At 40.8% G+C, this 13,598-nt stretch overlaps 1 protein-coding gene across 1 annotated transcript in view; it reads left to right on the forward strand.

Moving 5' to 3' along the window:
- The first annotated feature begins 1,724 nt into the window (after nt 1-1,724).
- Nucleotides 1,725-13,598, forward strand: part of LOC143005826 (retinoic acid receptor beta-like) — a 53,498-nt gene continuing 41,624 nt past the window's right edge. The window contains exons 1-2 of the mRNA XM_076157224.1: nt 1,725-2,372; nt 13,139-13,287. Of these exons, the coding sequence (XP_076013339.1) occupies nt 2,216-2,372; nt 13,139-13,287 (306 nt within the window). The 5' untranslated portion in view covers nt 1,725-2,215. The remainder of the gene's footprint in view (nt 2,373-13,138; nt 13,288-13,598) is intronic.

The raw sequence follows: 13,598 nt of genomic DNA on the forward strand, positions 1-13,598 counted from the left end.
AATGACTCACTTGACTTAAAAATAACCAATAATCAATCCCAACAATATATATTATTATAACTCCACAAATATTTATTTCACTGTATGCATTGAAAACCTGTGTAGAAATTCAAAACTTGTGGACCTATCTTAAGAGATATTAACATCACCAATGAAGACACCCACAGTATTTGTCCCACCCTAAACGTACAGCAGCTCCTCCCTCTCTAACAATACAGACAGATGTATAAAGAAAATGATTGTTCCTGTAGCTGCATGATGCCAGATACTCATTCAAAAGGGAGGAACTTCTGCATTCCGTAGTTGTTTTCTGCAGACATGATGTCTCCTCCACAGTGACACAGTCACGTCTGGACCCACAAGCACTTGAAACGCATACCAGTGTCAATCTTACATGTGGTTTACAGCTCCTCAGGCAGTGTGAGGCAGGTTTCACTGCTGGATTTACCGACTGCTCAAACTGAACAAAAAAACGTTATAATGTTATATGCAGTGGTGGATGTAAGGTCACCCAACTAAGAGGGATTCTAATTTATACCTAAAAAGGGGTCTTGACCTGTAACTTCATCCCAGGGCAACATTGTCCACAGCAGCGTCCATTCGGTATTAGAACCAACTATAGTGTAAATAGATGGTTCCTCTGAGATATATGTGATATTATCCAGAAGTAAACACACACACATACGATTTTTAATCAGTGGACAGTGGGATTCAGCTTAGGATCCTTTATTTTTATGCTTCATAAGGCTGCAGAGGTTAGGTTACAATGCCTTGAGGTTTAATCCCTAATAACCTTAAACACAACCATTTGATTCAGTGATAATATCAACAATATTACTATTTTACTGTATCAACTGGAATTGTAGAAAATGATAGTGTTCTTTAATACAAATGACTTATTAAGAATGAAATACTATGCAAGAAATATAACAAATAGGAAGTGAAGCATAATATGAGTCACCCTTAAAGTGACTTATAAATATGTAAACTATATGTCTAACTGTAAGCCAACACTGAACACAAACGTAGTGGTAGCCACCATTTGTTTTCAGAGATCAAAGTGAGTCACTCCCTGAAAACTGCAGCTTCAGATCCATATTTTAATGCTGAAAATAAACACAAATAATTGTAAGTGTAGACAGAATTAAAGGTTAGTATGTGGTGGAATGCAGGGAAGGATTTATGTGTAAAGTAAAGCCTTCAGATAACGTTTGTTGTGATAAAGTTGAATTGAATTGAATACTTTATTTCTTTTCCATTTACACATAATACGGCAAATACCAAAAATACAACAAAAAATTGTCCAAAATTTGATAGGGTTTGTATCGTGTTTGTATCTTATTTGTTGTTATTAATATAAGTTTACCGTTGCGATTTAACGATTCGTGTTCCCAAACTTCCAACCGTAAAGTCGCTTAGAGTTTGAATCTAGTTTGAGTTGGCTACATTTCTACGGACGGCAGGCAGTCGGATCTGTAGCCCTACTCACTTATTCGCTGCTTATTCTGAAATAAACCTCTAACATGTCTCTTTTTGTGGGGTAGAAACATGTTCCCCTGCGTTTCTTCCCTCCGCCTCGTTCCGCGCTGCGGAGCTGCAGTGATGTCAGCCTGCCTGGGTCATTTGAAGGTCAGCAGCCTCGGAAGGGTTCATACAAAGTTCACTCGCATATATTAGGCAATTCAATCTTTCATTCTCTTTGGCAAAACTAGTTGGAAATGAGCAGCACGGGGGGAAGGATAAGCCATTCGTCATCCAGGGGAGAGAACGCGTGATTTTAAACACCGCCCGTGTTATTATTTGATATTAGAACATCGCGATCCGCGGATCCAGGCGGGCTTTAAGCACCGGACGGCTCTCTGTGCTGCCCGGGATCCGGACGGAGCGGAACAATCAGCGAAAGCACGCCGGGATATGATGACTGGTTGCCGGTGTGGATTCCGCCGGCCCGTGAAGCGGACACGGCACCCAAAATGTCAAATGAGCGTTTAAAAGATGAAGACGTGAGCAGTTATTTTACCGTATATAACACATGATCCTGGTGCGGGACGGAGGAGAAGCGCGGGGTCTGCTGTGACAAGTAGAAGAAGGAGAAGAAGAAGAGGAGGAGGAGGAGAAGGAGGAGGAGGAGGAGGAGGGGGGAGCATTCGGAGTTTGATGGAGTTGATTTGGATCCATAACGCAGAGGACAGTGCCTATAGTTGAACCCGTCGCTATGTTTGACTGTATGGACGTGCTGGCCGTGAGTCCGGGACAGATGCTGGATTTCTATACGTCCAGTCCGTCCTCCTGCATGCTGCAGGAGAAGGCGCTGAAAGCCTGCATCAGCGGACTGGCTCACAGAGACTGGCAGCACCGCCGGAGCGCTCACTGTAGGTCCAACTTCTCCTCTGCCTCTTCTGTCTGTCTGTGTGTCTCTGGGTGTGTGTGTGGCTGTTTGTTTTGTTTGTCTCCTCTAAAGCTTTTGACAGTGATTAGTTGATGAGTTTGAGTCACGCGGAGCAGGTTGCGTTCATGATCCATAACCAGCTGCCAAACAGCCCAATAAGTCTCATTATTGGTTTGTGTAAAATAATAATGATAATAGGATTTTGCTCATATGTTAGTTAGGTGTTATTGTGAGTGTTTAGGAAATACAAAACCAAAATAATTAATAAGCACAGCCAGCAACTGATAAATAGGGTAAAAGCTGAGTAAGCATAAACCAGTCATCAGGCTCTAAAGTTAATTTCCTGCTGATTGTCTGATGATAAAGTTAAATAAGTGCACCGTGTCTCTCAGTTTTGCATGAATGAGTTTAGATAAAGTATTTCCTCTTCATTTCCCAGCAAAAGTCCAAACACTCTTAAACTCCTGCAGCTCCGGCCTCCTGCTGTGAGCCTCATAACTCGTGAGCGGTGGGAGCTGATGTGTGTGTGTGTGTGTGTGCGTGTGTGTGTCTAGTCTCAGATCAGCTCAGTTCACACAGGACGCGGCTCTTCCTCACTGCCGGCTGTAGGAATGCGGAGAGAGTAAACACAGGCGGCGCTTCCACACCTCCTCTCCGGCTTCACATGACAGGATGGGCGGCCTGACGAGCCGCGGCCAGCGCTCACTGACACTCATTTAGATTAATGACCCGCCGACTTTTCAGCAAGATTAGCAAACTGCGATCGGAACATGTCAGCCAGCACAAGCTGCTAAAGATCGACTGCTCCCAGTGTTTGTCCACAAGACTAATCGGTCACTAAGAGGGAAGCTGCATTCCCGGGAATATTACAAAAAAATTGAAGTTAAGGGAAAGTAGAAAGAAATATTCCTCATACAAACAGGGAGAAAAACACCCTACGTTGCGTCACGTGAAGGCATCACAGCAACATGAGTAATAACAATAAAACTAAATATTAAATAAGTATTGCATTTATGGTGATTTGAACCAGAGACAAACAACTTTTTTTTTAAATCCGGAAATTTAACTTGTAAACTAAAATGACTAATTCTTAAAATAGTTGTTAATTAATCGTCTGTCAGTTTATTAATCAATTGTTGCACGACTGTTGTCGTAATAGCCCTTATCTTAGTGTTTAGTAGAGTTTGTCACTATTGGTGGTCATGCATTAAAATGCACTCGACTGAAGGTGTAACAATATCATAAATAACCCAAACAAGTATTCAGTCTAATACATGTATTGCACAGCATGTGTAATATCATTTTAGATTAGAATAATCACCCTGCTCTCACTGTGATGCTGCTATGGGCCCCTGTAATGGCTGAGATGAATCGGTCTATTGTCAGGGTTGGAGTGTTTGTTTTCTCTGTCACCCTGCAGCTCTGTAATTTATTCTGATCTGATAATGGCCAGTTTAAGCTGTCATTTCACAGCAAGTGTTTGCTCAAGGGCACTCTGTCAAGTGCTTCTTATCAGTGGAGGGAAAGTGCAAAAGTCAGAGCTGCCACTTAACCTGAGCCGCCTCGCTCCATGGTGAGTTTACCTGGAGTGTGTGTGTGTGTGCTTGAGGAAGCAGCAGTAGTTGCTGATAGTGTCACATGACAGAAATTAGGACAATAATCTGGCTTCCTAATGGTTTAATGGAGGATACTGTAGGTGAGCAGCATGGGACTGATGTGGAATCAAGCAAATATGAAGGTGGCTGATTTGGCCTTCACTGGCAATAAGGAGGCAAAATAAAATACACAAACAATAAAAGTAAAGAAAAAATAAAATTATTAACTTAATTACGACCATGGCCATTATTATGGGATGCTGGTGCAGTGTCTTACTTCATACGGTTGCCAGGAGTCTGTTGCATGTCTCATTAATTCCACCGGCACAATTAGTTACATTTATGCTTTACATTTGTTGTTTACATCATGTGTACAGCTGGAGTGCAGAATTTGTATGGAAATCACACACAAACAATTTCTGGACTAACAAAATATAATTTAATCACACTTAATATTTTTTTTCAATTATATAGATATTGTTTGAACTAGTATAATGCTTTTAATCACCATTTAGAGAAGATGTAACACACTACAAAGTGTCAGAATTACTGTTATTCATTTATTATAAATTCCAGTAAAGCCTCTTGTGGTATTCTACAAGAGGTTCATGTACATTGCTTAACCAATTTGTAATAATTTAGGTAATCTTCCATAACCCATCAAATTATAATTCACTAAGGTGCATTTGATTTGCAGTGTAATTAGAGAATCAGTAGGCTCAAACACATATGCTCATATTGGTCTTAAAGACTCATGAAGTACTTAATGGAATGGAATATGAAAATATTCATCACATTTTCCTGTTCTTCATGCTAACTCCATGCATAGGTGTCACGCTGCTCGTCTCCTCCCGTTCCTGTCTCTCACGCTCATTGAAATGTCGGTGCATTTGTTTCTTTTTCTGGAGAATAGAAATCTCCTGGGTGTTAATTAGTTGCATTGACAATGAGCGGAGCATGAATGCACTTCCTTTCCCACTTTAAATGTTAATTAAAAATGATCAAGGACCTCCTTTATAGAGATAAAATGGTCTTTGCATTTGAGGAATTCCTGCGAAGTGAAACCCACAGCATGGAGAGCAACACTTACAGCTATCACACACAGCTACATGTCCTCATTTTATCTCATCAAAGTACATCCAAAAACCATCAAACAGGCATGTGGAAAGCCATAGTCTCTAAACACCATGAAGCCTACTATTATCATTTAAAAAGAGGAAATGTGATCATGACAACGCCGTACGTAGCCGATTTCTGATACAGGGTAATTGGGGCCTTTTTGTCTTCAAGGCTTAAGCGCCTCTGATATGGACATGAAAGGCCATTACCAGGGCTTGAACACTAAGCTAATTTTGTAGGCGTGTGAAATGAAAGCAGGATAGGGGGGGAAATAAAAGCCATGTACAAGAGTGAAATGAAAGGGAGAGCTGTGTGTTGCCAGGGCATGCTTAATAGAGCTGATTTAGGGGCGGCTCATGGACAGGGCTGCTGATGCTTTGAGGCAGCAAGGCAGGAGATTGAGATTCTACAGGCAACAGAAGGCTTGGACATGAAGGTTACACTCATAGGAAGAGTTAATTCCAGGACGTTTCTTTATTTAATATAAGTTTTAGAAAATAGAAATGCTGAATACTTGCTAAATATACAAAAAATCTGTTGTTTCTTGTCTAAATTGCAGACCTGCTAAAACAAACTAAAATGTACTTATATTTTAGTTGCATTGTGGAGTTGATCTTTCCTGTGATCATCTAATTGCTGTTTTGGAAGCTTTACATCCATGAAATGGATTCTCTAGTCTAAAAATATTTCCCTACAATATCAAATCATCTAAATCTGATTATATTGATTGATCTGATTATAAATCTGCTTTATATTAAACTATTATTGTGTATCAGGCTGGAAAAATCTAAATCTGAAATCTATTATTTCTGATCGGATAAAGTTCAGAATATGCTTTCATTCATTTCATTTCTCTTCCTGAAAACGATGATTAATTCTTGAGGTTTTTTCTCCCTTAGCTGAGACAGTTTTGATCTTTTTTTTCCGTTTGCCACACCCTCCCACCGCTCACACAAACGCTTCTTTTCTCGCCCTGACTGTTTTCTAACAGAGCCGACATCAGAATCGAGTTACATATAAAAGTGCTGGCAGGGGAGAATAAAATCATAGCAGCGGTGTGCTTTTAAGGCCACGAATTCCTGCAGATTAAAAAGAAACGGATCACATTTCTCTCCCCGCTGCAGCAACCTCATTCCTTCCCCCGTTTCCTTTCCCTTTTCCTTCAGCTCTTTCCCTTGTCATCTTCTGTTATGGCTGTCTGAGCGTCTCGGCTGGGGTTTTTTTTTTATGAAAGCTTTGAACTTGCTCGCACCTGTTGTGTTCGTGGTCTAGAGTTTGTGAACGCTGCTGTGTCCCGTCAATATGCACCCCTGTCTCCTGTTTGACCTCGCTGCGATGCTCACCTCGGGGTCACCCCAAGGTTACTGAGGGTGTCAAAGGGGGAGGGCGGGGTGTGGGGGTCTGGTCGCCGTCACATGACTGTTTGTAAACCTTTAAACTAATCTCATGGAAGAGCTCAGGAAAACTAGCAGAAAGAAAATGCTGAAATATACTAATCGGAAATAGTCCCTCTGAGCTGATTGGATAAATATGACATCACTTAAATTTCCATGGCGCCACCCCATCAGTGCTGGAATAAGGTTTCAACAATGGTTTGTCAGCAAATCAAAACAAATGAAGAGTTCTTTCCACACTGGAGGGAATAATCCTGAACAATCCTGTTTTTGCGCTCTCAGTTGAACTGAAAAGGGAAGAAAACAACAAAAAAATACTTGCAGACATTTGACAAACTGCACAGTGTCATCAGGCTTGAGTACGCCTGTCCGACCAACATTGTAAGCTGTCGATAAAGTCACAACAAATAGAACATAAGCGATGACAGGTTATGAAATTGTTTCCTTTCAACAAATACTTACTTGACAACAGCTGTGTGTAATCATCTGGGATGTATGGAACATGTGTATCTGCCAAGTAAATACAGCAGTCACACTATTACAGAACGGAGTCAAACGTTTCCTTCTGAAATGTGGTGGAGGAATTGAGATATTTGTTGTACTTGGGAGGCATCTTGGGAATATATTTCTTCAAGTTTCCTCCTGATGAGAAACAGATCCCGTCACGCTCGTCCATTCCAAGTCAGAACGACAAGTCAAGTCATTCTCACTTTCTGTGCCTTGACTATTTAAAGCACTGAGGAATATCCCTCCCAATGAGAACGCATAGCAGAGCGGTGCAAAGCTGTTTCTAATTTGGTGTACTTTGGGTGAACTCTGACCATTTCCTCTGACTGGGCCTGGTGTGTATGTGAGCTATGCACTCTGTGCTCCTGCAGTGAAACCTGGAGTAAAAACACTTCCAGACTGGAAGAAGTGTCAGTTGAATATAGGAGGAGAAGGAGGAGGAGGAGGAGGAGGAGGAGGAGAGGGAGTAATATTCTCTCTAATCCTCCCAGGCTATGCCCACTGCTCCACACCCAAATCACCACAGCTTTTTTCTTTAACACAATCCAAATACACAAACACCCCAAAGAGCCTCAGGAAATGCCTCTGCCTCTCTCCCTCTCATCCTTCCTATTCTTTTATTGATCCTTCTTCAGGGGATCCATTATAATGCATCAGGCTTAATTCCATCAGAGCAATTTATCACTCAAGGGGCCAATCAGTTATAAGTCATTTTGACTAAAACTGAATAGATTTTTGCTTAAACCGGGGCTCATGGAAGTGTCAGATTTTATGTACACCCCTTCTACCATTAGGGTGAGTGAAAAAAATCCACTTTGTCCTCATTTCTAATGTGGCATCATTGTGTTAAATTGCCTGTGCTCAGCAGCAGATTTAGCTTCAGGTCCTTTGCCATCTGTTTGTCCTGTGGACCATGTGGACAAAGGAAGATTCACGTTTTACATGTCACTGATTTTCAGACTGCAGTATGAGGATCTAGAGGGTAAAGAAGATAAATTACCTGCCAATAAATAACCTGCTATGGCTCAGGTACATATGAAGGACAGAATGTCTCTATAAAGATTGTTAATTAAGAAAAAGATAAATGGAGACTGAGAAGTTGAATGCATCAAAGTCAATTCTTTTTTAAATAGTTTTCCAAAAAAACATCTGTTAAATGGATAACAGAAGCAAACCCTTGGTTGAGGTCCCCTAGTGGTCATGAGGCTCTTATGTTGCCAAATATGCGGGGGCAGCACGGCTGCTTTGTAAAAGTCAGTACATGTACTTGTTCTTTATACTTGTGAGTCCTCCCATTGAGAAAATGCACCCAGAGGCAGCAAAAGTCAAGCGCCGGGTTTTTACGCTGATCTAACGACCTATGTGTTTGGCAAGCGCTACGTAAATCACATTTAGTGTTATATTATTCACTTTAAACTCAAAATCTGTGAACTGCATTTAGTATTCTAAGGTGCTGCAAAAAGAAGACATTCATTCATTCTCCCATTTCTTCCTGTGAAAACAAACTGAAACCTTATAGTGATTATAAGACCCATTTCAATCACTTTAAAAAATATACATCACCATTTATTTCCCACAGCAGACACACAAGTTGAGGGGAAATCCTCTTCTCACTCTTCCCTGTCTGCCTCCAGGGCAGCAACATTGATGTGTTGGAAACAGCATTTGATTGGCTACAATCCTCATGTGATTGCTGTGTTTGCTAGCCTATTTCAGCTTGATGTTACCAGCACGAAAGAACATAAACAGATTCCATTCCTTCTGGATTGGAAGCTTGACATGCTGAGATCAATTATTATTGGTTATGAATCAGCAATTTTTGATGACCAAATATTTGAAACCTCATTCCGTTAATACTTAAATTCTTAGAATGGTACTCAGGAGCCAGACCTTCCAACACTGCTACTACTACTGGTATTGTCTAACCAGTGTGATGTGCCTCCATTCCACAGAACTTATAAACACTTTTCCTGTTTATCATATTGAAAGAATGTGTGACCCAATCCTGTGTTTTGAGTAATTTTTGGACTACAATAGAGTTGAATGATTAAATGCCTGTATCAGCCGCGTGTATTGCTCTCTTGCTGTTAGTAAACTCATTCCCAGCAGTCTGAGGGATTCAACAGAGCTGTTTTCTCTCGTCTTTCCCCTCATTCAGACTGCAGCCTCCAGCAGGGAGTGTGTGCTTTCCTGTTTGACCCCACTGTCAGGTTCAGCCAGAGGCTAAGGGTTCAGCCGCCACAGCAACCACACATTTTTCTCTGCCTTCCTTTCAGCCAGACTTACCGCACGCTTGTCTGTCATCAGCCTTTATTCTACTAATGGTTCTTTCTGTGTATGTTAACATGCAGGGAAGTCGACTCAAAGTTTAATCACGCAGAAAATGGAAAAAGGCTCCCCTGCACCTGATAGGGTGCGTCTACATTTATACGTCCCATCTGTCCGCAGGTGGTCAATGTGCCTCCCAGAAGCAGCCATGACTTTCAAATAGACAGCAGGGTCGAATTGTTGGCGCGCCGTCTCTACATTGTGAGACTATCCAGCCATCACAAATGCTCTAAAGGCAAATCAGTAGCAAAAGTATTTCTTCTCAACATGTTAAAGGACATCACACCACCAGGGAAGCATAATATACATTGTTTTTTGTGCGCCGCTTGTAATATATCCTGATCGTCATGTGTGAACACCTTGTTTCACTTGTTATGTTCAAGACTGGAATTTCCGTGAGATGTTATTACTGTGTGGGTTTTTGTGGTGACTGGTAAGAGAGAGAGAGAGAGAGAGAGAGAGAGAGAGAGATCATTTGAGCATGTAGGTAAGATGAGACACTTCTCCTCTCAGCCATAGACACTAAGAATTGTTGGATCACACATTTGGACAGAATAATTGTTTTCGTTGTGTTGAAGAGTGTCCAGAGTTTCACGTGAAAAATCTCATCTCACCACTATACTACTTTATTTAAATGGTTATTATTGAAAACCTAGAAATTAGGACATTTTAGCCCGGTAGCCCCAGAACAAGACAAGCAGTTTGTAGCAAATAATGAAAAACTCGGAAAACCATTCAGTGTTTGGAGAAAACCTACAAATACACGTTGTACCTGTTAAGGTTAGGCTTACACCTATACCTTCGCATTTCACTGTGCAGCTGTTTACAACTATGTTCCCAGACAGCAGAGTTGCATACAAATGATCTCGCATCAAGCAAAAACGTGCTACTTATGCGATAACGCCTTATTACCTTAAATCACTCCTTGAAGTCCATGCTTGTAACAAGTCTAGTTTGCAATGCCAGCAGTAGACTGTAGTTATTACACTGCAGAAATACATTCATGGGAATTTGGTATTGTAGTTATGTGTATGTGCTAGATATGTATGTAGTTGGAACGTAATTGGCAAATACAGAAACTGTAGTAAAGTTAATTGGTGGCAAATTGCAGGAGCCACCAGGAGATTCCTGCACATGGACTGTGTATAGCTCATGGAGGACTAACACTAAAATGTAACATTTGAAGTCACCGGTAAAAATCAGTTCTAAAAGCCTCAAGCAGCCACTAAAGAGATTTAAGGTAGAGAGAGTGAACTGCGAAAATTAAGCCTGTTTTAATAATGCATTGCTTGTGCATTTTGTGGAAAGAAACACAACATATTAAAGCAGAATATTAACCCTCTGTGTTGTATTAAATTGTGTGACTCACCGTGTGCTGACTGTCTGGCAGCAGTCAACCATTTAGAAATGTAGAGGTGTGAGATAAGGAGTCACCTGAACTATTATGACATTGTCACCTAATCAAGGTCTGTTAATACCTTTACATCAAAGTAAAACTTTTAAATTATAATATGTTCAGTGGACATAAATTGAAGTTGGTGTTGGTGTGTATGTAGCCAGAAGGTGTCAGGAAAGTGTTTTCTATTTCTCTCTCAAAAACAATTTTCTTTCTGTATTTCTTTCACAAATATGTGCGCCGCTCTTGCAGTTATTATTACATTTTTGCTGTTGTACAGTTTTCACAATTGATTGTGTTGAATTGGCAAAGATACATAGACACTGCCACTCTCTATGACTTTATGAACTAAGGAGAAGGTATACACACGGTTACCATCCAAAGTGGTCTCCCACCGAGTCAGACATGGCATCATATTAACACTGCAGCCTTTCATCAAACATAAAAACAATTCATTTGCCCACAATTATTTGCATACATTTCCTCACCATGTTTGTCCTCCTAGCTCCTCATTTTGTGACTCACAGTGCAGAAAAAATATAGATAGATTTTATAGGGGATATACTGTATATATATAGTGTGCATGTAAACGTGCACGTAAATTCTGATTATGGTTTTGGTGTGACTTTAAGCTTTAATTGAATTAATTGCTTTTATCGCATTAGAATCCCATTCTTAAATGTATTGAATGATAGGACATCATTTTTTAGAGATTTTTTTTAAATGTATTGATTCTCTGAGGGTGTGCAGCTTGACATTCAGACCAGCAGACTGTTGCAAATACTAATGCAGCGTCATTATGTCAGCTTTATGGAGAGAACTGTGGAGACATGCTGGCTCTGTGCTAGCTGCATGTCTGCTTAAACATCCACCAGATGTTTCAGAGAGTGGATGCTGTCACCGTTTGAAAAATTAGTCACATAGATTCCTCTTTGCTGCCTGATTTCAAACACAGATTGGAAAAGATTTTGAAGTGATATCTTTCTAATTAACCTTACTGCTCATTTTTACTTTCTCATCCCATTTTAAGCGAGTTAAAATGTATCCGTACCTATGTGCTGCAGACTTGTTAAAGCTCCCCTTGAGCCACTGAACTTGCCAACTACAAAACTGCTAATTCGACATGCGCACAATGTCACAGAGGGTGACTCTCACAGAAGATTAGATTAAACCACCAGGGAATTCCATGCAGGGACCAGGGTCCAGTAATTATAAGAAGTTGTCCCTTACCATCAGTAATTGCATTTATTCTGATGAAGTACGGAAGAATGTAATTGAATCATTGGAGATGCTGGAAAGTCTGCTCTCCATTTTCTATCCAGATAAGTGTTGCTCATGTGGGTAGTGGTAAGTTGTATTTTAGTACAATTTTGAGGATGTTCTTGGTTCATATCACTAAATTTCAGAGGGCTATTATGGTACATTAATAATATTGCATTTATCTTTCAACTGTTTATTTTTCATATGAGGTACTTTGCCATCTGTCCTTTTTTTGTATATGCTATATTTTGTTATTTTTTTTATAAACGTACAGGAGGAAAGAGGGGCAGAGAGTTAGAAAGAGAGAGAGAAAGGAGAACTGAACCCCTGAAGAAAACTAGGCAATGTAACTGTTCAAGTACATTAAAACAGTTAAGTTACAAACAGAGCAACAGCAGAAAGCCACGGCCGCCGAAGGTCGCGTAGAAATGACACAGTAGCGTGGACGCAGAGTTCTGGATGACATCAGTATTGTTGGTTCAATGATCTCTAAGCAGTAAAGAGCTCTCTCTCTCTCTCTCTCTCTCTCTTGCACGCACGGACGGAACTCACTTCTCAACATCTCTCTAAAAGCTCTAAAGCACAGAATTCTTGTTTCCTTCCACCAGCTCATTAACCAGGCACTTTAATTGGCTTTCACCTGGCACAGCCCTTACAACATCGCATTGATAACGTTACACCGGTGTGCGAATCAGCATCAGAGAAAGGTTATGAAGGAGCTTAAACTAGCGTTGCACATATTTATTGTGGGTCTGTGTAATTACCGTGATTTACTTTACCCCAAAATGTGGCACACATGGCTGTTGGGGGTAAAAAAAATCTCTCTTTGGTGTGGTTTGATTGGTGAGTGAGCACAGAAGTCACATTTGGGCGCAGACCAAAACAACAACACAGAGTAGGAGGTCCTGGACTGGCGCCAAATGAACTCGGGGAGCAATATCATATCTGGTGTGAACATGATCCACACTAGTCCCAGATCAACTTTAGGAGAATTGATTGATCTATTGAGTGATCTAGAATCTGAGAGGGCTGTGTGTGGTCAATGTGTGTGTGGAGCTAATTTTTCCAGACTTCCCGTTCCTTTACTTTCAAGTGATTTTGTTATTAACAAGCCTATAATATTCTCTCTCTTTTTTTGTGTTCCTTGTAGCCATTGAAACACAGAGCACCAGTTCAGAGGAGCTTGTCCCCAGTCCGCCGTCCCCACCACCACCTCCCAGAGTCTACAAGCCCTGCTTCGTCTGCCAGGACAAGTCCTCTGGATACCACTATGGTGTCAGTGCATGTGAGGGCTGCAAGGTGAGGCTCTTATATCTCTACAGACAAAAGTGACAGCCATGTTCACTCAGAGATGATCTGATTTTTACAATGGTTCTTATTAACACTGAAGGGTTTGTCAATTAGCTCAGTGTGAGGAAGGAAGGAAGCGGAGTGAAACAAAGTGCTGGCAGCCAGGAAGGCTTCCTAAATCTAACTCTATAGTTTATAATTTAATATTTTTTTTTAATAATTTCATCTGGACTAAGGTTGTGATGTCATGGCTCAAGGTCACTCACTGCTGCATGCTTCTGCATATACAGGACAGGAATAGGTCATTTGGTATCATTAGT

Source organism: Genypterus blacodes, unplaced genomic scaffold, assembly GCF_046128005.1.
Source record: "Genypterus blacodes isolate CSIRO-AG114 ecotype Tasmania unplaced genomic scaffold, CSIRO-AGI_Gbla_v1 ptg000072l_1, whole genome shotgun sequence".
NCBI classification, from domain to species: domain Eukaryota; kingdom Metazoa; phylum Chordata; class Actinopteri; order Ophidiiformes; family Ophidiidae; genus Genypterus; species Genypterus blacodes.